Source organism: Coloeus monedula (genome assembly GCF_965178545.1).
Source record: "Coloeus monedula genome assembly, chromosome: 17".
NCBI lineage: Eukaryota > Metazoa > Chordata > Aves > Passeriformes > Corvidae > Coloeus > Coloeus monedula.
In genome coordinates, this window is record NC_138797.1 from 14,165,610 (window position 1) to 14,185,159 (window position 19,550).

Here is a 19,550-nt window from a genome sequence, read left to right on the forward strand (position 1 = left end):
TGTTCAGATTTTATGTCACACTTTTTTAAAGTGTCAGATGAGAACAAGAAACTCTCAAACAAGAACATGTCAAAGATTTTATGCTTTACTATTGATATTTTTGACTGTTCCGTGGAGGATGCTGTAAAAATGTGGAGATTTATTGACACTAGAAAGCGCTTTACCAAGGGCCAGGCTGTGTAAATAAGAAGTCAATGAAGAATGAGCTGTGTCTCCATCCCTTGTCCTCCAGGTGCTTGGCACAGCTGCGGGAAGGAGAATTGGCTTTGTACTGCCTTGGGCTGGGGCACAGGGGCCAGCCTGCAGCCCCTGCCACAGCCACAGTTCCTCTCTTGGCTGGGAACGTGGGTGTCAGTGGGGACAGTGGCTGCAGCACCTTCTCCCTGCACACCAGAGATCACCATTATCTGTGAGTACAGTTGGTAATTAATAATTTGTTAAAGCAGAATTGCTGCAAACAAGGTCAGGCAGCAGAGGGTCTCAGTGTCCTGGGATAAAATAACAACACTGGAGAAATGAGGCCACCAGAATTATTTCGATTACCCCTCCCATTGCTCTGCAGAGATTTGATGAGGATCTTCTGGAGGAATCCAAAGTGGACCTGAGCTGATCCACTGAAATCCTGCCCACAGCAGCTTGTGGAGTTATGTCAGGAGCCAGGGAGGAGATGCCTGGTTCAGCTGCTGGGACAGATGTGAGCAGGTTCTGAGTGCCTGTTACACCCCAGCCAGGTGTAGCACGCTGATCACGAGGTCACTGCAGAGCCAACACATGGCAGAACCTCAGCTCTCCAACCACAAACACATGAGCAATTAACTCTGAGGAGGTCAGAGCCAGCAGCCCTGGGCTCCTCTGACAAGTGCAGCTGCTGAACATCACTGTGCTCAAACCAGGGATCTCCGTGTTAGGCAGGATGTTGTTTGCACTCCCTGGCGTTTATAGATGACCTTCTTCCATTTCAGGTTCCGGATACCCTTCACTGTCCTGAACACCCGGCCAGAGGCTGCTGGCAGGCTGCAGAGTGAGTGGGTGTCTCTCCTGGAAAGGCACTGCCAGCCGGGCAGCGGTGCCTCCCTGCCCCAGGAGGGCTCTCAAGGATGCAGCTCCCCCGAAGCTGATTATGAGGAATTTATTGTGCCTCTGAATGAGCAGAAAGAGGACACCCCTCACTTGAGTGGGAGTTCTGCAAGCAGCAGCCTGAGCAAGCCTGCAGTGCCCCCGGCCAAGGTTGCAGAGGGGGAGGCAGCCCCAGCAGCAGCAGCAGCAGCTCTGCCACCTCCCACGGGCAGGGCAGAGGTTCCACCAGCCCCACCTGCCCTCCCACAGCCCTGCAGCCTCTCTCCAGCAGCAAAGAGAACCAAAGCCTTTCACTGGGATGTCGTTCCTTGGGACAAGGTGAGGATGAAACTGATGGTAGCTGTTAAAGGAAAGAAACCTCAGTATTGTAGCCTGGATGACATGGAGAGGTATAAAAATCCAGCTGTGCCACGAAACGACCTGGATGCCCTTCTCCGGGTTTGGATGGAACAAAGGGCCTCTGTTCTTCTGGCTTTTTGTTTACCCAGTGTCCCTCCTGTATTTTTAGATTCAAAAATCTGTCTGGGCATCATGTGACCCATGCAAGAGAAAAATAGATGTATGCAGGCTCTGTGAGCAGTTCCAGATCCAGGACACGGCAGTGCTCTTGGGCAGTGAGCCCTCGGTGAATCAGCACATCCTGCTGGATCGGAAAGTTGCACATAACTTCAGTAAGTGGATAACAAGGGCTGTGTGCTCCTCTCTGGAAGCCTGGGCTGAGCTCTGCCTGCATTTGCTGTTTGTGCTTTCTGCCATTCCATAGGCAGTAATCAAGGCTGTGTGTAAATCATCTTTTAATTCAGTGCTTCTCTCTTTACAAAAAATGACCCCATGGCTCAGGTGCTCCGAACGTGGTCCTTGATGCTGTAGAGATGAACCCCCAGGCTGCTTCTCTTCTACAAAACCTGGAAGTGCCACTGAGCTGTCTTGGGGCAGAAGTGTAAAATCATCCCTGACATGTGCAAAATCAATTTCAGCCTCTGACTTCAAAGACTTTTCAAATTTTGTGGGCTGCAAAGTCAGCAGGAGCCGGTTGGGAGGCAGAACTGTGACTGCTGTGCTGCACTGGGGCCAAGAAATCCCTGTAAGGGGAGGTGGGTTGGTGTGAGGAGCCTTTGGGGCAGCTCCAGGGCAGGCCACAGGAATTCTTGGCTTCTCCCTGGCCACGGGCTCAGGCTGTGAACAGGATCCTGTTCTTGAACAGAGCCCTCTGCTCTCATATGTCAGGTGGGATTCTACGAAAAGCCGGACCTAGAACAGCCTGGCAGAGCTAATGGAGCAGCTCAACACCCAGTCCTGATCTTCCTAATAAAATACTGTGAAGGTTTTTCAATTCCTCTGATGAGAAGATATTAAAGGAGCAGGAGTAATTGTTCTTCACAGAGCAGTGGGATTTCTGTTACAAAAATGGATTTCCAAAAAATTTCTATAACCTAGAGATGCTTTTAAGAAGTGTTCCATGTGTAAGGAATTTGGGGCAGTCAATTCTGAAGTTTTAATGATTTCATCTTGATGAATGTTAATAAGAAAAAATTATATTTTGGAGAGCGTGTAAAGTTTTAATTGGGAAATGTAAATGGAGATAACTTGGAATTATTGCATCCCTTGACTAACAATTTGAAGGGTTAAAAGGAAGAGTGATGGCAAAGTGCTGTTGCAGATAAAAGAATCCTGTAATAGCACTTTTATCTACTGAATTATTCCAGTTTCTTTGAGGAAATGTCTTTCTTTTGCTTTGCAAATTGCACCATTCCTCCTTTTGATCCTGTTCCTCTTACAACGTTTTTCACTGGGACGTTCTACATCCATTTCTTAATCTTATCCTCGTCAGTGAGAGTTTTGGCATATCCTTATTATAATGGACATGACTTAGATCAAAAGTTAATTTGATCCTGAGAATTCTGATTAATCTTCCTGCAAGTGCTGCAAACCGCGGCCCTTAAATTAAGGAATAAAAAGATGAAGCTCCAAAATGCCAGGAGGTTAAAAATTCTGGAGATTTTGAGTGGAGTTGTGAAGAGCAGAGGAAAATGAGAGTTCTGAGAGATCTCCACACTAAATTCAAGAGCAATATAGGAGAAAATACAAATAAAAGCTAAGTTCTCTAAGGGATTCTTGTTGAAAAAAGAAATTCCTGCCACACAGGGAGCAAGTATCAGTGGGAGACCAGAAAATCATCCTCAGATTTCTTTTTCCTTGACTACTGGCTATGTAAATTTAAAGAAAATATGAAGACTGAGTTTTTGCTTTAGGATACCAGCTGCTGAATATTTTGGTATTTTTTTTCCTCTTTGGTTGGGGTTTTTCTTATTTCTTTTTAAAATCTGCTAAGTTCAGATGAGATATTTTGGTGTTTTTCCTTCCCTTGAGCATTTCCTTCCAAGTGACCCAAGAATCCTTTTTCTCCAGACATTTTTCTTAAAAGTTTCCGTACAAAACCGAGTGAGCTGAAGGAAAAACTGTACATCATCCACGAGGAGAGTGGTGGGCTTACAGATGAGCAGATTACAGCACTGAGAAGGTAACTTTGGGGGGAATTGTTTGGTTTTGGGACCTTTTGGAGAAGGCAGAATCTTCTGCGAATGATGTGGAGTTTGGAAAGGTGGTTTGGAGAGGAGGAAGGCAGACAAGTGTTAAAGGAGCTTTATGGGATGATGGGATATTGGGAATATTTGTGTGCCTGAGTGGCAGAGATTTGGGGGTTTCAAGCAGAGTGCAGATTTCTGTGGCTTGAACAAAACTGAACAGATTTCAGGAATTTGAGCAAACTATTGGTGTGTGAAATTCACAGGAACTGGATTTTATCTTTTTGGACAGTTTGAGATGCAGAAAGAAAGGAAAGAAGTGGGATCCTAGAGCGAGATCTGTTCCACATCCCAGCTCCCATGTAACACTTGGGCCATTTTAATAAACATTTTTACATGTGAAAGCTTGATGTGAAAATGTTTCTTGCCTCAAAATGAGAAAAAAAAAGGAGTGTTTTGCTAAAGAAAACTGGGAAAAAGAAGGCACTGACAGAAAAGTGAGGAAGTAAATAATTGATGCTTCTGCTTCTCATGGAATCTGTTTAATTTGGGCCTTGAAATCCTGATCCGAAACAGAATTTTGAAGTCTTCAGGGTCATGTCTGTACTTGGGAAGTGATGTGAGCAGGAAGAACGTGGAATTAATGTCATTCTGTGGGATGGCTTGTGGAAGATGAAGGGCCAGGGGCAGGATGCTGGGTATTTAAATGTTTTTGATGTTCTGGAGGGTGTTTCCTTGCTGCCCCAGGGCTCTCCCAGTTAAACCCCACACTGGTGCACATGAATTAGGATCTGGTGGAAGGTGCATGGCCCCGCTGAGGGGGCTGCTCAAAATCTGACCCTAAAGCCTCCATGAAAACAGGAATATCTTATTGCAGTGCTGGAATTGGGCAGGAAATAACTGCAGGGAACAGTTGGACATCGAGGTGCTCTCCAGTGACGTGAGGCTGTTTCTGGAAAGGCAAAGGGAAGGAGATTTCTCCAGCCCCATTTCCCAGGGCATCCCCTGCTCCCATCTTGGTTCAAAGGGAAGCACTGACCCCACTCTGCCACTCAGGATTCACTCCTGACGCTGCAGACTCAGCCCAGGATCTCCAGGCTGCTGGAATTGCTGTGGCATCACTGATTTATGGCATCTGGGCTCTTTGCCATCAGACAATAATAATAATAATGATGGCAATGGAGCTTGAAATACCACATTTTTTTCCTTGAAGTCTCTCTTTGAGGGTAATAATGCTGAGGGAATATTCCCAGCAGTGGAATGTGGAAGGGATGTTGATTGTTGTGTTGCTCAGTGTTAGATATTTTCAAGGACTCGAACGATAGTACGTGGCTTCAATGATTCTGTCCCTGGGATTGTTATTTAGTGCCAAAATCGAGGAATCCACAGGCAAATCTTGCACTGAAAGGAAGATGTTTCTTTTTCCACCCCAAGAGGTTTGAGTGTGACTGAAACAGTTGAGATGCATCTCAAAATGAAGGCTTGGATTCCCAAGGCAGTGGAAAATCGAAGGAGCAGACAGGAATTCTCTTGAGCTTCACCACTCCCACGCTGCTCTCGTGCAATGCTCTGTGGTGGATTTGTCACGACACAAGGAGGACACTCAGCACTTCTGGAGACCTTTCCACTCCATTTGGGAGTTGCAGTGAAAAATTTGACCTTTGAGAGCTGTGGCCTCCAGCTAACTGAGAGCCCATGGGCAGAACAGGAGCTCAAACAGGACAGTCCAGGGCTGGAAAATTCCTCTCAGTGCAAATCATACCTGTCAGAGTGTCTGAGCCAGCGCAGAATGTCTGAATCCTACTACTGTAGAATAAAAAATACTTAAAGTCAACCCCAAAATTCCATTTTCAAGGCTGCCACCGGGGAGCAGAGTGTCCTGCTCGTGTATCCAGTGGAAGTGGTGGGATGTCATTGGGAACTTCAGGACTGAATTTGATGTGGAAACCTCTCCAGCATTCCCTGAATGATTCTTTATCCTCATGTCTTAATAACAAAGCACTCCATGTCTCTCTAAACTTTTCTTTCTTTCTAAAGAAATGGGAGTCTTTTTCATTGTACAGATTCCATTAGAGCTGCATTCATGTAAAAAGATATTTATGGAGTGCATTCCCATGTTTGTGTGCCTCCTTTCTCAGGGCTCCCATTGTTTAATGCTTTAAGCTTCAAACCTTCCAGATAATCTGTTAGTTCCATTTTCTATGCATAATGCAGCTGAACGACTTTATGGGGTATCAGACTTCTGCTTAAATGAAGATGTTTGCTGTCACCTTTTAAAATACGTTCTGTGAATTTGCTTAAAAACTCAAGCTATTTTTAATGATGAATAAATACCCTTTCATTTGCCAACAGCTAACTTATTTTTAAATGAGAATTCATTTTTTTTTTCCTGATGGTAAAGTGGGCTGAAAGGATTACATTGTAATCTGCTTTAACACAGGTGGAGTAATGCAAAGCCACCAATTTTTCAATTGAAATGTTATATTAATTATTGACAACAGTAAAATAAATCTTACTCTTTGTCCTGTGTTTAACGTGCTAAAATATTTGCTTTTTTCCATCTTTGAGTACATTTCCTGACTTTGAATGGAAATGTATTGCTATGGCCATGAATGTTTAATCACTCTTGCTGCAAATTTAGAAGGTTTTTTGAAGACAAAGAAAAGAGAGTAGACCTGAATACTTATTTCAGCTTCTTTACACTCCTCTATGTGAGCTCTGACATCGATTCCACTTTTCTTAAGAAATGCTGCGAATTCCCCCAGTGATGGCTCAGACAGGCAGGAAGATCTCCAAAGGAAGGGAGCTGTGGGGCTGTGTTTGTTTTTCCAAGTGAAGGCATATTTGAAGACATCCATTTTCTAAAAACCTGCAGCCCTGGAGGATATTCTGTGACCTTGTGCAGAGGGGAGGAAGTTGTGGGTCTGTGTTCTGTGCTGTCACTATTGAAACAAGTAAAAAACTCCGTGAAAATCAGGGTGAAGAAGAGAACCACTCCCAGGGTGGGGTTGCTGGGGTGCAGGGCCAGGATGGACTGGATGATCCTTGTGGGTTCCTTCCTGCTCATGTTATTCTGTGATATCAGAGATAAGAAATGGATCCAACCTCTTTGCAAATCAGGGCCTGAACTCCTCTGTCTCATGGTTTTGCCTTTCTGAAATATTCTGTCATTCTAAATTATCTGTACAGCTGCAGGGGAACATTCTGGCTGTTATTTTCCTCGTGTACATATCAGCATTTCCAGGTACCCAGAGCTATCTGCAGACTTTTGCTTTCCATCTCACAGCTGGTTCAACTACCTACTAAGGATAAATATGAAACACATAAACCACAAAAATGTAGGAAATTCCAGGGCAAGGAATGGAATTTCATCAGAATACAGAATGAAGAGGAAGAGGACATCTAAGTTTCCTTTTCTCTTCACAGATATTTGCCCACACCAAAAGATGCAGAAAGGTACCTGTCCTTCAAGGGGTCATGCTCAGAGCTGCACATGGTTGACCAGTTTATGTTAGAGGTAAGGAGTTTCAACATTAAAAGATACCACATCCTATTTTTAGGACATTCTCCAAGCTAAAACCACCACAAGAAGCTGTTGATTAGCACTTAAGTTTAAAATCTCATCCAGAATCAGCACAGGAGGATTATTCTGATGAAGAGTTGAGACAGGTAGATAATAAAAAGAGAATTATGGATCCCTTTGTGTCTCCAAGTCACACTCCCTCCTCTTCCTCCAGAGTAGGAGCTGATTTATTCTGAGCTAGATTCCCAAAATCTATAAAATTATATGTGTTTAAGTATTTTTGCTCACAAGGAAGGATTGCAATTGATTTTAAGAATGTGTGCCCTAGGAGCAGACAGTGAATTTGCAGTATGTGCCAGAGTGTACCCCCAGGATTAGACCCAGAATAAAATGAGTAAACGAACACAGAAATTAGGAAAACAATGGCACAGCTGAATTGCTCAATAAATAATGAAATGTTTGTATGTTTTGGTGTAAATTGTAAACAATGCATGTTTTGGTGTAAATGTGAGTTCTGATTGCTGTTCTGTTCCATTCTGTGCAGATGTGTAAAATCCCTCAGCTGGGCCAGAGGTTGGATCTCCTGCTCAGTGTCCGTGAGCTCCCCGAGAGCATCAGAGATCTGGAGCCTGTGAGTAAGAGGAGCCCTCATGGCGTGTTTGTGATCAACATCTGTCAGTTTGATAAGAGAGGCCCAGGTCACCTCAGTGCAGATTTCAAAGATTTGTAGTTGTGGAGGATTATTTTGGGTTTTTTTTCCTTTATTTTCCATACGTGCATTTAATATCATCCTTATTCCACCAAGGTTCAAGGTAACGGGCCTGGCAGTAGAACAGACTTCCAAAAAAGAGGGAGAAAAGAACAGGAAAAGATCTTCAAAATTTTCTTTGGTGCTGTTAAGCTTTCCTCCTTCTTTGGGCAGTGATAAGACAGAAGTGAATTTCACCATTAAAATTCAATTCCCTTTGTGGGGAGGTTCCTGCCCCATGAGCTGAACGAATCAATCTAAGACACGGAGGAAGTTTGTTTGACAAATCTCAGAGAGATTTAATATTTCCTGAAGACTGAAGGAGCTGTTCTCTCTAAGGATTACAGCTCTGGACTGAAACTTTTGGGAATCAGAGCTCAAGTCCCTCTCTGCCTTTTCCCAGGATGACCTAAGGGTGGGGGATGCAAATAAACCAGTGCCAGTCTCATGACTGGATCCTGCTGTGCCAAGCCATGCCTTACCTGCCAGGTTTTGCCCATGCTTTGATTCAAAACAAGGATTTCCACACCATGAAAATGTTTCAGAGGTTTTGCTGTGGTTCTGCATGGGAATGAGAACAGAATGTGAAAGTTCTGCAGGACCAAGTTGTTGTCCTTTGTCTGGCTGTGATTAAAACCATAGTAACAGTGAGGAAAGCTCAGAAGAGGAACAGATGGAAAGCACAGGGGAGATGCAGAGATTCCTGACCCTGCCTGCTGCAGCTACACCTTTGCTGTCCTCCACTTAAGCCAAATATTGAATATTTGGAAGCTATTTTCTGCACTGTTTGCTTTGATGGACATTTAATGGTCACTGAAGAGCTAATTAGTGTCTAAGTATGTTCTTATGCACACTAACACCTATGATTAAACCACAGAATACACACCTAAAATCCTATGGGACAATGTGAATATTGGCTGTCAGCATCCTCTGGCCTGAGCTGTGCTGTAAATGCTTTAACAACAGCCTTCAGCTCTCCCATGTGCTTCTTCCTCTCCCTGTTTTTAAATTGGTGTGTTGGTGGCTGCTGAAAAGAGGTGTGGTGCTAAAAACCCCAAATTTTCTAACTGAGAACAAAATCACGTCTTGTGCCTAAAGCCCTAGATGGGAGGTGGCTTTCCTGGGAAAAATGAATTATACTGAGTTTGAGTACAGGAAATGATTATTCTTCCTTGTGGGGAAACTGTGCTAAGAATTTTGATAACAGCATTGAGCTGGTGTAAAGAGAAGGGTGGGAGGTGAAGGATGGAGCTCCAGACTCTGCTTCCGCTGATCCCTGAAATTTGGGCAACCAAAGAGCAAAACACTTTTCGTGCACAGGAGGCTGAAGCTGGTTTGGCAGCCAGAAAGGATGTGGCTCCTTTTGGGGTGACTGTGCCAACACAGCTTGGTCTTAGGGGAGTTTGAGCTGGTCCTTGCTGAAAATCCCTGAGGGATTTGCATAGGAAGGTAGCCTTGGGCTAGGGAGTGACTTCAGGTGGGGACAGTGAGGGCTGGCACAGGGGAGGCACAGACACCACGGATTGCCCACATTGTCAATCTATCTGAGGGCAGGTTTGTGCATTTCAGCTGATAATCCAGAAAATCCAAGCAAGCAAGCAGCTGCAATCCAGCCAAAAGTTTGTTGCTGTCTTGGAGTACATTTTAGCCATGGGGAACCATCTGAATGAAAAAGCTGGAAAAGAGCTGGCTAAAGGATTCCGATTGTCATCTCTGGCCAAAGTGAGTACTTATTTGCTTGTAATTAAAGCCATCACATTCTAAGGTTTGTTAGCCATTAATATTAACTCTGAATGTGGAGAGAGGCAGTAATTCCTAACGAGGAGCCAACATTTTACCACCTGCCCTTGGTTCCACAAAAACCAAGTCCTGTTAACAATGGATTCTTTCATTCTGTGAGAAGAAGCTGTGTTGCCCCATTTCAGGCAGCAGCACTGGCTTTGTGGTGCTGAATGCCCTGTGTCTCTAGTGAGGTAGAACATCAAAATTCTGCCTGCCCTGATATTAAAATCCCTTGGCATGAGGAATTGTCTGAGCTGCAGGCCCTGCTTAGGCACAGTTTAGATAAAGTGCATTTTGCAGTTTTGTTGAATGGACCCTTCTCACCTCCCTGTGCTCAGAGGATGGACCTGGGCATTTCTTCTGCAGTGGCCACTCTCCTGTGGCCCTGCAGCAATTTCTGAGTGCTTCATTTCACTCCAGTGCAACTCATCCAGCCCTGGGGCCAAGCACAGGGAGGAGCTGGAGCTGCTGGGGAGAGCCCAGAGGAGGCTCCAGGATGAGCAGAGGGATGGAGCAGCTCTGCTGGGAGGAAAGGCTGGGAGAGCTGGGATTGCTCACCTGGAGAGGAGAAGCTCTGGGGTGACCTCAGTGTGGCCTTGCAGGGCCTGAAGGAGCTGCAAGAGAGATGGAGAGAGAGGATTTCCAAGAGATAGAGGGACAGGACAAGGGGGAATGGCTTCCCACTGATAGGGAGGAGGTTTAGATGGGATATTGGGGTGAAATTCCTCCCTGTGAGGGTGGGCAGGCCCTGGCACAGGGTGCCCAGAGAAGCTTTGCTCTCTCTGTGAACACAGCACAGTGATTCTAAGGGGAAAGGAAAGATGACTGTGTTTGCTTTGGGGGGCCAAAATCACTTGCAATCAATTAGAGTACCTGAAGTTGAAAAAGACCTGTGGGAATAAGAAGACACCAAAGAACAGGGAAGGTCAGGGGATATGAATTGGGAATGTGAGTGAAACAGCAACATGAAAAGGAGAAGTTTAATTCCGTTGTTTTCTATTCTTGCCAAATATACCTGGGATCTGTCAGCATCTCTGCTGTTCCTTTTTCGTGTTTTATTTATTTGTTTAAGGTATGATAGCCCAGTGTGTCAATCATTGCTCTGCTCTGTTGCAGTTGCCTCTGCTGAGGGGGAAGGAGAGGACGTTCACCTTGCTCCACGCCCTTGTGGAACAGATCCTCTTACACGAGCCTGAGCTGGCCATGTTTCCTCAGGAGCTGACAGAATTTGAAGCTGTTCCTGATGGTGAGAGAAGGCAGGGGGGAAAATAATCAACAAATAAGAAATGAAGTCCTTCAACTTCCATGCAAACTCCCATCCTGACTGTGTAAATGATATTTATTGTCATGTTTTTTCCCCTCTCTCTTCCCTTCCAGCATCCATGAAGGGCCTCAGTGCTGAAGTTGATGGTATGTAAATGTGGTTTCTACATTCAGAGACAAATTTTCATGCGCTGTGCAGTCATTTGGAACAGGTTTTCACTGCACCTCTGTAGTTTATAAAGGGAGTTAAAGGTTCAAAACATTGAGGTGAAGTGTTGCCATGGTGATGCTTAACCTGCCATGTTGCTGTGAAGAATTTTAGAAAAAAAAAAGAGATATTGAAGTGTGTCCAGGTGGTTTAGAAATGTAAAAAATATGTACTGCCCATGGTAAATAGAGTTTATCATATAATACAAAAGTTAAGTAGCACAAGTGCTCTGTCACAGTGAGGGCTGTGACAGTCTCTGGGAATTGGGAGTGGGAATGCAGCAGGAGAAAACTTCCTGGAGTTCAAGAACTTCCTGGAACCAAACTGGTTTCCTTCTCTAGAAGGGACTCCAGCACCAGTGAAGTCATCTGGAAGCACAGACCAAGGTTGTTCAAATGTAAGATGGATTTTGGGGAGATGGATTTTGGAAGATGCATTTCCAACTCCCCATGGAGCAGTGTCATAACCTGTGAGCTCAGTGGCTTTTAGACTGAACCCTTTGAGAGCTGATAGAGGCGTGTGAGTGGGTGGAAATGATGTGTATTTTGTTGATATTTATAAAAATCTGTGTTTTGAAGGTGTGCATGGGTGTTGGCTGTGACTGCAGACCAGTATTCCCAGTTTCAGCCTTTGGTAACAGATCTCCATGATGGTCACTCTCAGCCTGGGTTTGGCAAACCCCTTGCACCCCTTGGGGGCCCTGGGGTCAGCTTTGGGAGTAGCTCGAGGCTCCTTTGGTGTGTTTTGTCCTGCTCCAAGAAATTCCAATCACCTTTTAGGAGACATAAGTGACTAAATGTAACAATATTTACCTTCAGTCACTGGTGGTCTGCAGGGACAATTCAAAATCACAGAATATTTTAAGGACAGTTTTGGAAAGTGCTGGGCAAAGCTGCAAAATGGGCACAGACCCAGGAACTGCGGGGAGAGGTCCAAAGAGGTGACTCAGGGGAGCCAGATGAGGCTGACTGGGCTCTTCCCTCCATGGATTCCTGATGTGCCCAGGGCAGAGAGGAAGGAGATGCACCAAAATCCAGGGAACCAGCTTTTCCCAGTTCAAGGCACATCCTGGAGCTCGGTGCTGCAGGAACTGCCTGAGCACAGGGGAGGGAGATGCCAGAGGAGCCCCCAGAGCCCAGGCTGTGTCCTCTGTCCCCCCTTTCCCAGCAGGAGAGCTCCCAGGGAAGCAGCCCAGTGCCGGCTGACAAGAGTTCTTACTGTTCCACAGAGGAGGATTTCTGTTCTTTTCTCTTTGAAGGACCCCAGAGCTTCCTACAGAGAAATGTGGGTTGAAGAATGTTATTTCCATGGCTAAGCCAGTGCTCAGGCTGGGGAAGGTCAGATTTATGGCTGCTGCTTTACCACACTCTTGCCCTCTGCGTTATGCTGCAGTTGCTGGGATGTGAGCACGTTTTTGCCATGAGAAAATGCCTCTTTCAGGAGCTCTACCTCAACCCAGGAAGTGAATACTCCTAGATAAATGTATTGTAGACCCATATTCTCTTAGATTTTCCTTGTGCCCTAAATCAGACAATTGCAGCCCTTTGGACACCTCTTCATGCTGCTGAAATTCCTCATTTTCTTTCCCTTGTGTTAGTTTTAAAAAAAGAATTGGAGAACATTATCCAGGGCAGGAGGCTCATTAAACCCAAAGCAAGCAAGGCAACACCCCAGGAGTCCCAGTTCTGCAAGGAACTCAAGGTAACTCTACCACACCCTTCTCATGGGCTGAAGTAAGGGATGAGTAACCTGGGAGTTTGTGCTGACACCTGGGAATCAGGAGGATTTGAGGGAAAGTGGCTTTTTACTCCCTTCTGGGGATGTCTCCTGTTGTAATTTGCAGCGTGGGAAGGGTTTTCAGGGTTTCTGCATCTCCTGCTTTTCCTTCCCAGGTGAATGGATGAGGAGCAAGCAGCCCCACAGCTGCCCACAACATCTGCTTTGGGATAATTGGGATTTTAGAGTGAATTTGTTATCATTTCTTCTGCCTCCAGAGAGGAGAGAAGAGAGCAGAGATCTGAGAATCACAGAATGGGTTGGAAAGGGCCTTAAGGATCATCCAGTTCCACCCCTGCCATGGAACACAGAACCATAAAATCCTTTAGGTTGGAAAAGCCCTTTAAGAGCACTGAATTCAAACCCAGCACAACCAATCCACGTCCCCAAGTGCCACATCCCCGTTCTTCTGAATCCCTCCAGGGATGGGGCCTCCAGCACTGCCCTGGGCAGCTGTGCCAGGGCTGGACAACCTTTTTGGTGGAGAAATTCTTCCTGAAATCCCAGCCAAAGCTCCCCTGGGGCAGCTCAGGTGTCCCCACCACGTCCATCTCTGCTGTCCCACACATCTTTGTGCTCCCAGGTGCTTCTTCCATAGACATTAAGTTGTTGAAAATGTGGGTGTTACAAACAAAACAAAATTAAGAGATTTCATTTCCAGACTTGTTTCTAAGGCCCCCTTCTGCCCTTTAAGGACCTGGAGCTTGGCAGTGTTTGCTGCACGTGCAAAAAGGCCGAACGTGCTGGAAATCAGGACCTTGTGATGCTTATCTGGCCCTGCCACTTTTCATGGATTTAGGTTTTGTCATTTTAGAATACAGTTAAAATTCTCTAGAGTTAATGTTTCTTTTTTTTCTTGTCTTCGATGTGTTAATGGTTGCAAGGAGATGTGTGTGCTGCTCTTTTGTGAAATGTGAAATTTTCATGACATGAAAATTTCGCCTTGAATGATCTTGTTTTCGCTGCTGTTTAATTCCTGCTTTAATGGTGTGCTCCTACAGCAAATTAAATTTATTTTATTACAGGATTTAATTCAGAAATATGAAGGGGATCTCTCCCAGCTGTCAAAAAGATGTGATGAAATGAAGAAGCTTTATAGCAACGTACTGGTACATATCATATTAAAATGCAATGAAAATAAAGCTGCATTTCTTTTTAAAAGGGGAAGAAAGGAGTGGAAAGGAGCACAAGAAATTCCCACTTGCTTTTTATTTATACTGGCTGTAGAAACAGAAAGAAAATCCCATATTTAACAGTCAGAGATCTTAAGGAAAGGGACAGAAATGCAGTGATAACCTCCGAAACTGGAAAAATCCTGGGATTAGGACATGACTTTACGTGGTGGTGGTGGTTTTTTGGTGGTTTTTTAACTTCTATTTTATTTTGTGATGGGGGAGGGATTAGAAGCAGAGAAGTTTAATGATCAGCAAATGTCACCCAGAGGATGCAGCCCAGGAGGACCTTTGGGGACCTGCCTGAGCAGACACTGAAGATTAATGAGATGTTTGACCATGGAAATTTAATTACAAACGTTCCACTAAAAGTAATATTTTCAAAAAGGCACCAGGGTTTCTTTGTGGCTCCTGCAAACAGGAATATTGCCTCAGTGTGGGGCAGCAAGCTGGGTCTGTGTGCAGCACATAAACGAAGAACTCTGTCCCCAAAAAGATTGAGAAAGCAAGAAATAAAATTGGGACAATGAGAGAATTAACAACAAGTGGAAATGGGTGGGGGATACTGAACAGATTTAGACGTGGGGAGCCTTGTGCTGCGGGGAGGACACTTCTGGAGTGGGGTACAGACAAATCTCTCCTGTTTCTCCTGAAAGCCCTGCTCAGGACGGGGTGCTGGGGGTGGCTGCTCCTGCTGCAGAGCTGAGGGGTGCCCAGGCAGTGCTGGGGTCCCCTCGTGCCTGCGCTGGCCCTGCCCTGCCCCTCCTCGTCCTCCTCGTCCTCCTCGTCCTCCTCCTCCTTCTCCTCCTCCTCCTCCTCCTCCTGTGCTAAATATCCTTTTATTTCCGATTCCCAGGTCAAGTTTGGGGAGGCACCAGACCTGGACTCGCAGGAGCTCTTTGGATGGATATCTTCCTTCATCAGGGAGTTCAGGAAGGCCTGTGCTGAAGTCACACCGTAAGAGCACAAATTTTATGGAGAGCTGAGGGAAAGAGGAGTCCAGGAAACAACCTTTGGTTGTTTTTTTCTTTACTAATCAGTAGCACATTGCCAGCATCTCACCTGTGCAGCAGAACACCTCGATTTTGAGAGACAATCGGTTTATAATGTGGAATTTTAAAATGGTGTTTAACCTGTAATATCACAGATCACTTATGACCCTCTCAATTTTGTGCTTTTTTTACCTTGAGATCTCTATATATTGAGAAAAGAAAAACACTTTTGACCTTTTATAATTTCTCTTTTCAATCTTGTCCTTTGAATACCCTGGCATCTGAGGCAGTTTTAATATTTTCAAGGAATAACGATCTGTGTGGTGATCTAATTTCTAAATAATATTTTACATGTTTTATGATGAAATGGGGAGCTGTTACCCGCAGAGGAGAATATTTAAACAAATTCTTGTTTATTTTGCTATTAAAACATTGCACCCTTAGTATGTAATGAAGAAAGTTTTTGGCTGAGTGTTTTATTTTGCCCTGTCCCCCTTAAGTAAGACAATAAAATAGTTCTTTTTATGGCAAATGTCATGTGTTTGCCATAAATGCTATAGAAATTAATCAATAGATAACGTTTGCATTGTCAGGAAGAGAAAAATGTCAGAGCAGCAAAATAAAAAGGTCTCATGAAGCATCAAAGTAATGGATACGGGAGGGAATTATCCATGGTTTTCAAAAAAGAAAATATTTCTGTTGTGTTTGTTGGCTTTTGCACGTTTCTAATTAGAGTAATTATCAGGAGCTCAATGTATGGGAGGAAAAGAGGCTGAGAGATGCAAGGACAAAATGGATGTGTTGAACATGAACAGCAGAAAGGAGCTGTAAAAGGGCCCTGATAAAATCGGGCATTTTCTCTCCCAGCTTTGCAAACAGTGTGGGTTGAGAGAAAAGTGAATTACCTGATTTATTTTGGGTCTTTCTGCCCCGTGTTTGGGCTTTGATGGAAATGCTGAACTTGAGCACTAAGAGGAGTTGGGATTAACCTCTCTGAAGGGCTTAGATGCGCTCACACGGCAGAATTCCATCATCACAGCCCTCTCTGAGTTGGCATTTAACACTTCTCCATATCCAGCATCGCCTTTGCTGCTCCAGGTGTGACCTGGAACATCCAGGAGTTCAGGAAAAGGCCAGGACAGAGCCTGGCTGCTGCAGCACAGAGAATCTCAGTGCTGGGGCAGCCAGGGACAATCACCAGGAGTGCAGAGGCACTTGGGCACTGCCTGGAAATTGGGGATGGAAGATTTTTTCCATGTCTGCACCAGCCAAATGTGTCATTTTGGCTCCCCAACAGTCTTTTGGAGCAGTTAGCCACGTGCACTCATGTTTCTCAGAGGCAAAAGGAATGAAACAAAACCAAAATTAGCACCCCCGAGACTTACTTTGCATAAAAATATTTGCAGAAGCAATTCAAGTATTTAATTTTACACACAAAAATATTGGCTGTATTTGCCTCCAGTTGGCATCAGAGCAATGATATCTCCAGGATCTGCAGCTCCCACCCCTCATTTCTGCCTGGAAGAGGAAAATTCAATTCCTTTTGAATTCCTTGCACCCCTCATCCACAGTGGCCTGTGCAGTGCAGGTGCCTGCCCTGTAACCACCACTGGCACCTTTGGATGTGTGATTACAGCTCCAAAACCTGAGCTCTCTCCATTGGCATGGGAATCGTGCCAGATAATCCTGCATCCAAGGGCCATTTCCATGGATCAGGATCCCTGCATCCCTGAGCAGCATTCGTGATGCCCATGATAGGTTTCATGGTTTTTTAGCTCCAAAGTCCTGGAAAGTCTCTTATAACTGAGGATTCTTTCCTTTTATCCCCCTCATTACTTTTTTCCCCTCATTACTTTTTTCCCCCAAGTCTTTCTTCTCCATTATTCTATCTAACAGCTTGTACTTGTTTTATAGCCCAGCTGGCACGGCCTCTTCCAATTAAAAATATATCCTGCCCAGTGGTCGATATCTGGGCCTTTGTGTGAACATCCTGGAGCATTAATTAAAGAAATTAATGCCCAAGCACCTTCTTGGCATGAAGTTCTATCCTTTCAGAGAGCACAAAGCTTTCCTATGGAGTGGGAGATGTTTCTGTTTTCCCAAATAAGCTGTTCCTTCAGTGCCTGGGAGCTTGAGACATCCCAATCTATTAATAAAAATAAATAGATCTCGTTCCCTACCTTGTTCTTTGTTTCTTTATTTAGCATAAGGCTGGGGTTTTTCAAGTCTCTTCAAATGTATTCTTGTGTTTTAGGGGTATAAAGAATAATGGTTTTTACACCTCAGTATTTATTTGGGATTAGATAGATGAGCTCCAGGTCTCCCTGTGGATAATGTCCTTAGAATCCCTCCTTAGCAGGTGATGGTTTCATCCTGCAAAAGTCATAAAAGTCAGAGCGTTGGGTGAAGCTTCTCTTTGTGTAGGTTATTGATATTAGGAGCAATATGACCTGCAAAACTGCAGCATTTTTACATCTGGGCTATTTTTTTCACACAGAGCTGATTTTTGGCATGTTCTGGAATATGAAAGCTTAGTGAGGGTGTTACAGAAAGTTCTGGTCAGTGGAATTAATCTCAATATTCAGCTGTGTGGAGCAAGGCTCTCGGTCAGATCTGCACTGATTTTCCTCTGCTGACAGCTCAGCTGTGCCAGAGCCGCTGGATCCAGGAGGAAAAGGAGAGCTCTGTCCATGGCTTGTTTCCTCAAAATTCACATCACTGGTAGGGTGAGCAGGAGCAGCAGGGACAGGGAAGATAAATTCGGTATCTCCTTTTGGACAATAATGGCCCTCAGCAGAACCACGGCTCAGAACAGCCCCACACTCCAGGCTTGGAGCTCCCAGAAGAAACCCCTGACTCCAGGAAATGCTGGAAGAAATGGAGCTCATTTAGGCACAGGTCACTGAAGGGATTTGAGCTCCACAGGGGCACCACTCACAAGGGGTTTTCAAGAATTCACAGGCTGAAATACAAATATCTTTCCCCAGGGGCAGAATTTTCCCGGGGTTTCTTCAAACCGATGATGTGAAGAGCAGAGATTATCCAGCACTGGAGTCAGTGGAAAAACTTTAACTTCCATAAGTGCACAATTACATCCCAGGGCAGTGGCTGACCTTTGCTTTCCAGTTGTCCTGGTTTTTTTCCCCCCTTTCCTATTTGAACTGCAGGCACCAGGCAGAGTGCTCCTGCTAATTTGTATAAATGAGCAGTAAAAATAAAACTTGTGGTCACTTGGAAGGTGTTCTATGCAGAAATCTTTGATGCCGCTTATGAATACAGGTTTCTAGTTTGAATTAATGCCTTTCAAATCCAAACCAGCTTTAGGAGAAGGGAAAAATGGTGTTGGATAAAGAGAATAAAAGTGGGGTTTCTGAAAGGGCACCTGTTGGGTGCTCACTGTACAACAGCTAAGGCCTGAAAGAGTTGGAAAATCCTCACTCCTGTGCTCAGGAAGTTGCTGGCACAGAAAAGCCACAAAGAAGTTTTAAACTGCTCATCCTAAAGAAGAACATGTGGAAAATTCAGGCCTGGGGCTGTTTTGATGAAGAGTTGAGGTGGCTCAAAGGTCTCCTGGACAGATCCTTCCCTGCCTCGATCCCAGAGGTTGGGATGTGAATATTCACAGGAACAAGATTCCAGTCCCTGAGTGAACGGCTCAATCAGGCTGCCAAAATGCTCAACTGGTAAGTCTTCCCCCTAAATTCAATGTAAATACTCATTTTTTCACTGTTTAGCATGTACTAAAAGCTTTATTCCCAGAGTAACAAAGAACAGGAGAGCCTTTGAAAGCTCCAGCTCATTCTCATGCAGGTGTGAATACTCTGTGAAAATAAGATTTTCTTTAGCACTGACTTGAATCCTTCACCTCACAGCACAGTGTGATGTGCCCGAGCAGCCCAGTGGCTTTTTGGGTGTACACTGAAATGACTGCAGGCATTGCTAAATGTGCTTTAAGCCTTCCCACTTGCTACCTATTTACCCAGGGATGAATTCTGCCCGCTGGGAATATTCTATACAACGGCAGTCATCAGTAATTATACAAGAGAAAGCCACAAAGTAGCTAAATATTGCTTTAAGCTCATTTGACAAATAAGGCATTTGAAACAAAAGGTCTCAGATGCAGATTTGAAGTCCCTGGATGCAATTCAAAAGTGCTGCAATGTGTTTAGAAACATAAATCACTGACACACTTTTGCAAAAGGGTAAATAACTGGTGATCTCTGCTGTGGTGATGTCATTTGCTCATAAGCACTGACCTAAAAAAACCCCAAACCCCAAGGGTTATTGTCCATAAAGATCAAGTACTGATGAGCAGATTTTTACCAAAATTCTTCCTGTAGCTCCTAGAAATGTTCCTGGACAAGCTCTGTAGGACTCGGCCTGAAATGGTGCAATTATAAATAGAAATTTGCTCAACTCCAGTCCAGGAACTTTTCTGAGTCAGTAAATAACTCCCAGATGACATCCCAAGTTGCTGTCATTAA

General features: G+C 44.6%; 1 protein-coding gene across 1 annotated transcript in view; it reads left to right on the top strand.

Annotated features, from left to right (window-relative positions):
* The window catches only part of LOC309579594 (uncharacterized protein), a 28,968-nt gene extending 13,745 nt beyond the window's left edge, over nt 1–15,223 (top strand). The window contains exons 6-16 of the mRNA XM_082293000.1: nt 963–1,395; nt 1,586–1,748; nt 3,487–3,598; nt 7,029–7,119; nt 7,670–7,756; nt 9,443–9,595; nt 10,772–10,901; nt 11,033–11,065; nt 12,724–12,827; nt 13,928–14,011; nt 14,931–15,223. Of these exons, the coding sequence (XP_082149126.1) occupies nt 963–1,395; nt 1,586–1,748; nt 3,487–3,598; nt 7,029–7,119; nt 7,670–7,756; nt 9,443–9,595; nt 10,772–10,901; nt 11,033–11,065; nt 12,724–12,827; nt 13,928–14,011; nt 14,931–15,035 (1,495 nt within the window). The 3' untranslated portion in view covers nt 15,036–15,223. The remainder of the gene's footprint in view (nt 1–962; nt 1,396–1,585; nt 1,749–3,486; nt 3,599–7,028; nt 7,120–7,669; nt 7,757–9,442; nt 9,596–10,771; nt 10,902–11,032; nt 11,066–12,723; nt 12,828–13,927; nt 14,012–14,930) is intronic.
* Nucleotides 15,224–19,550: the final 4,327 nt, after the last annotated feature.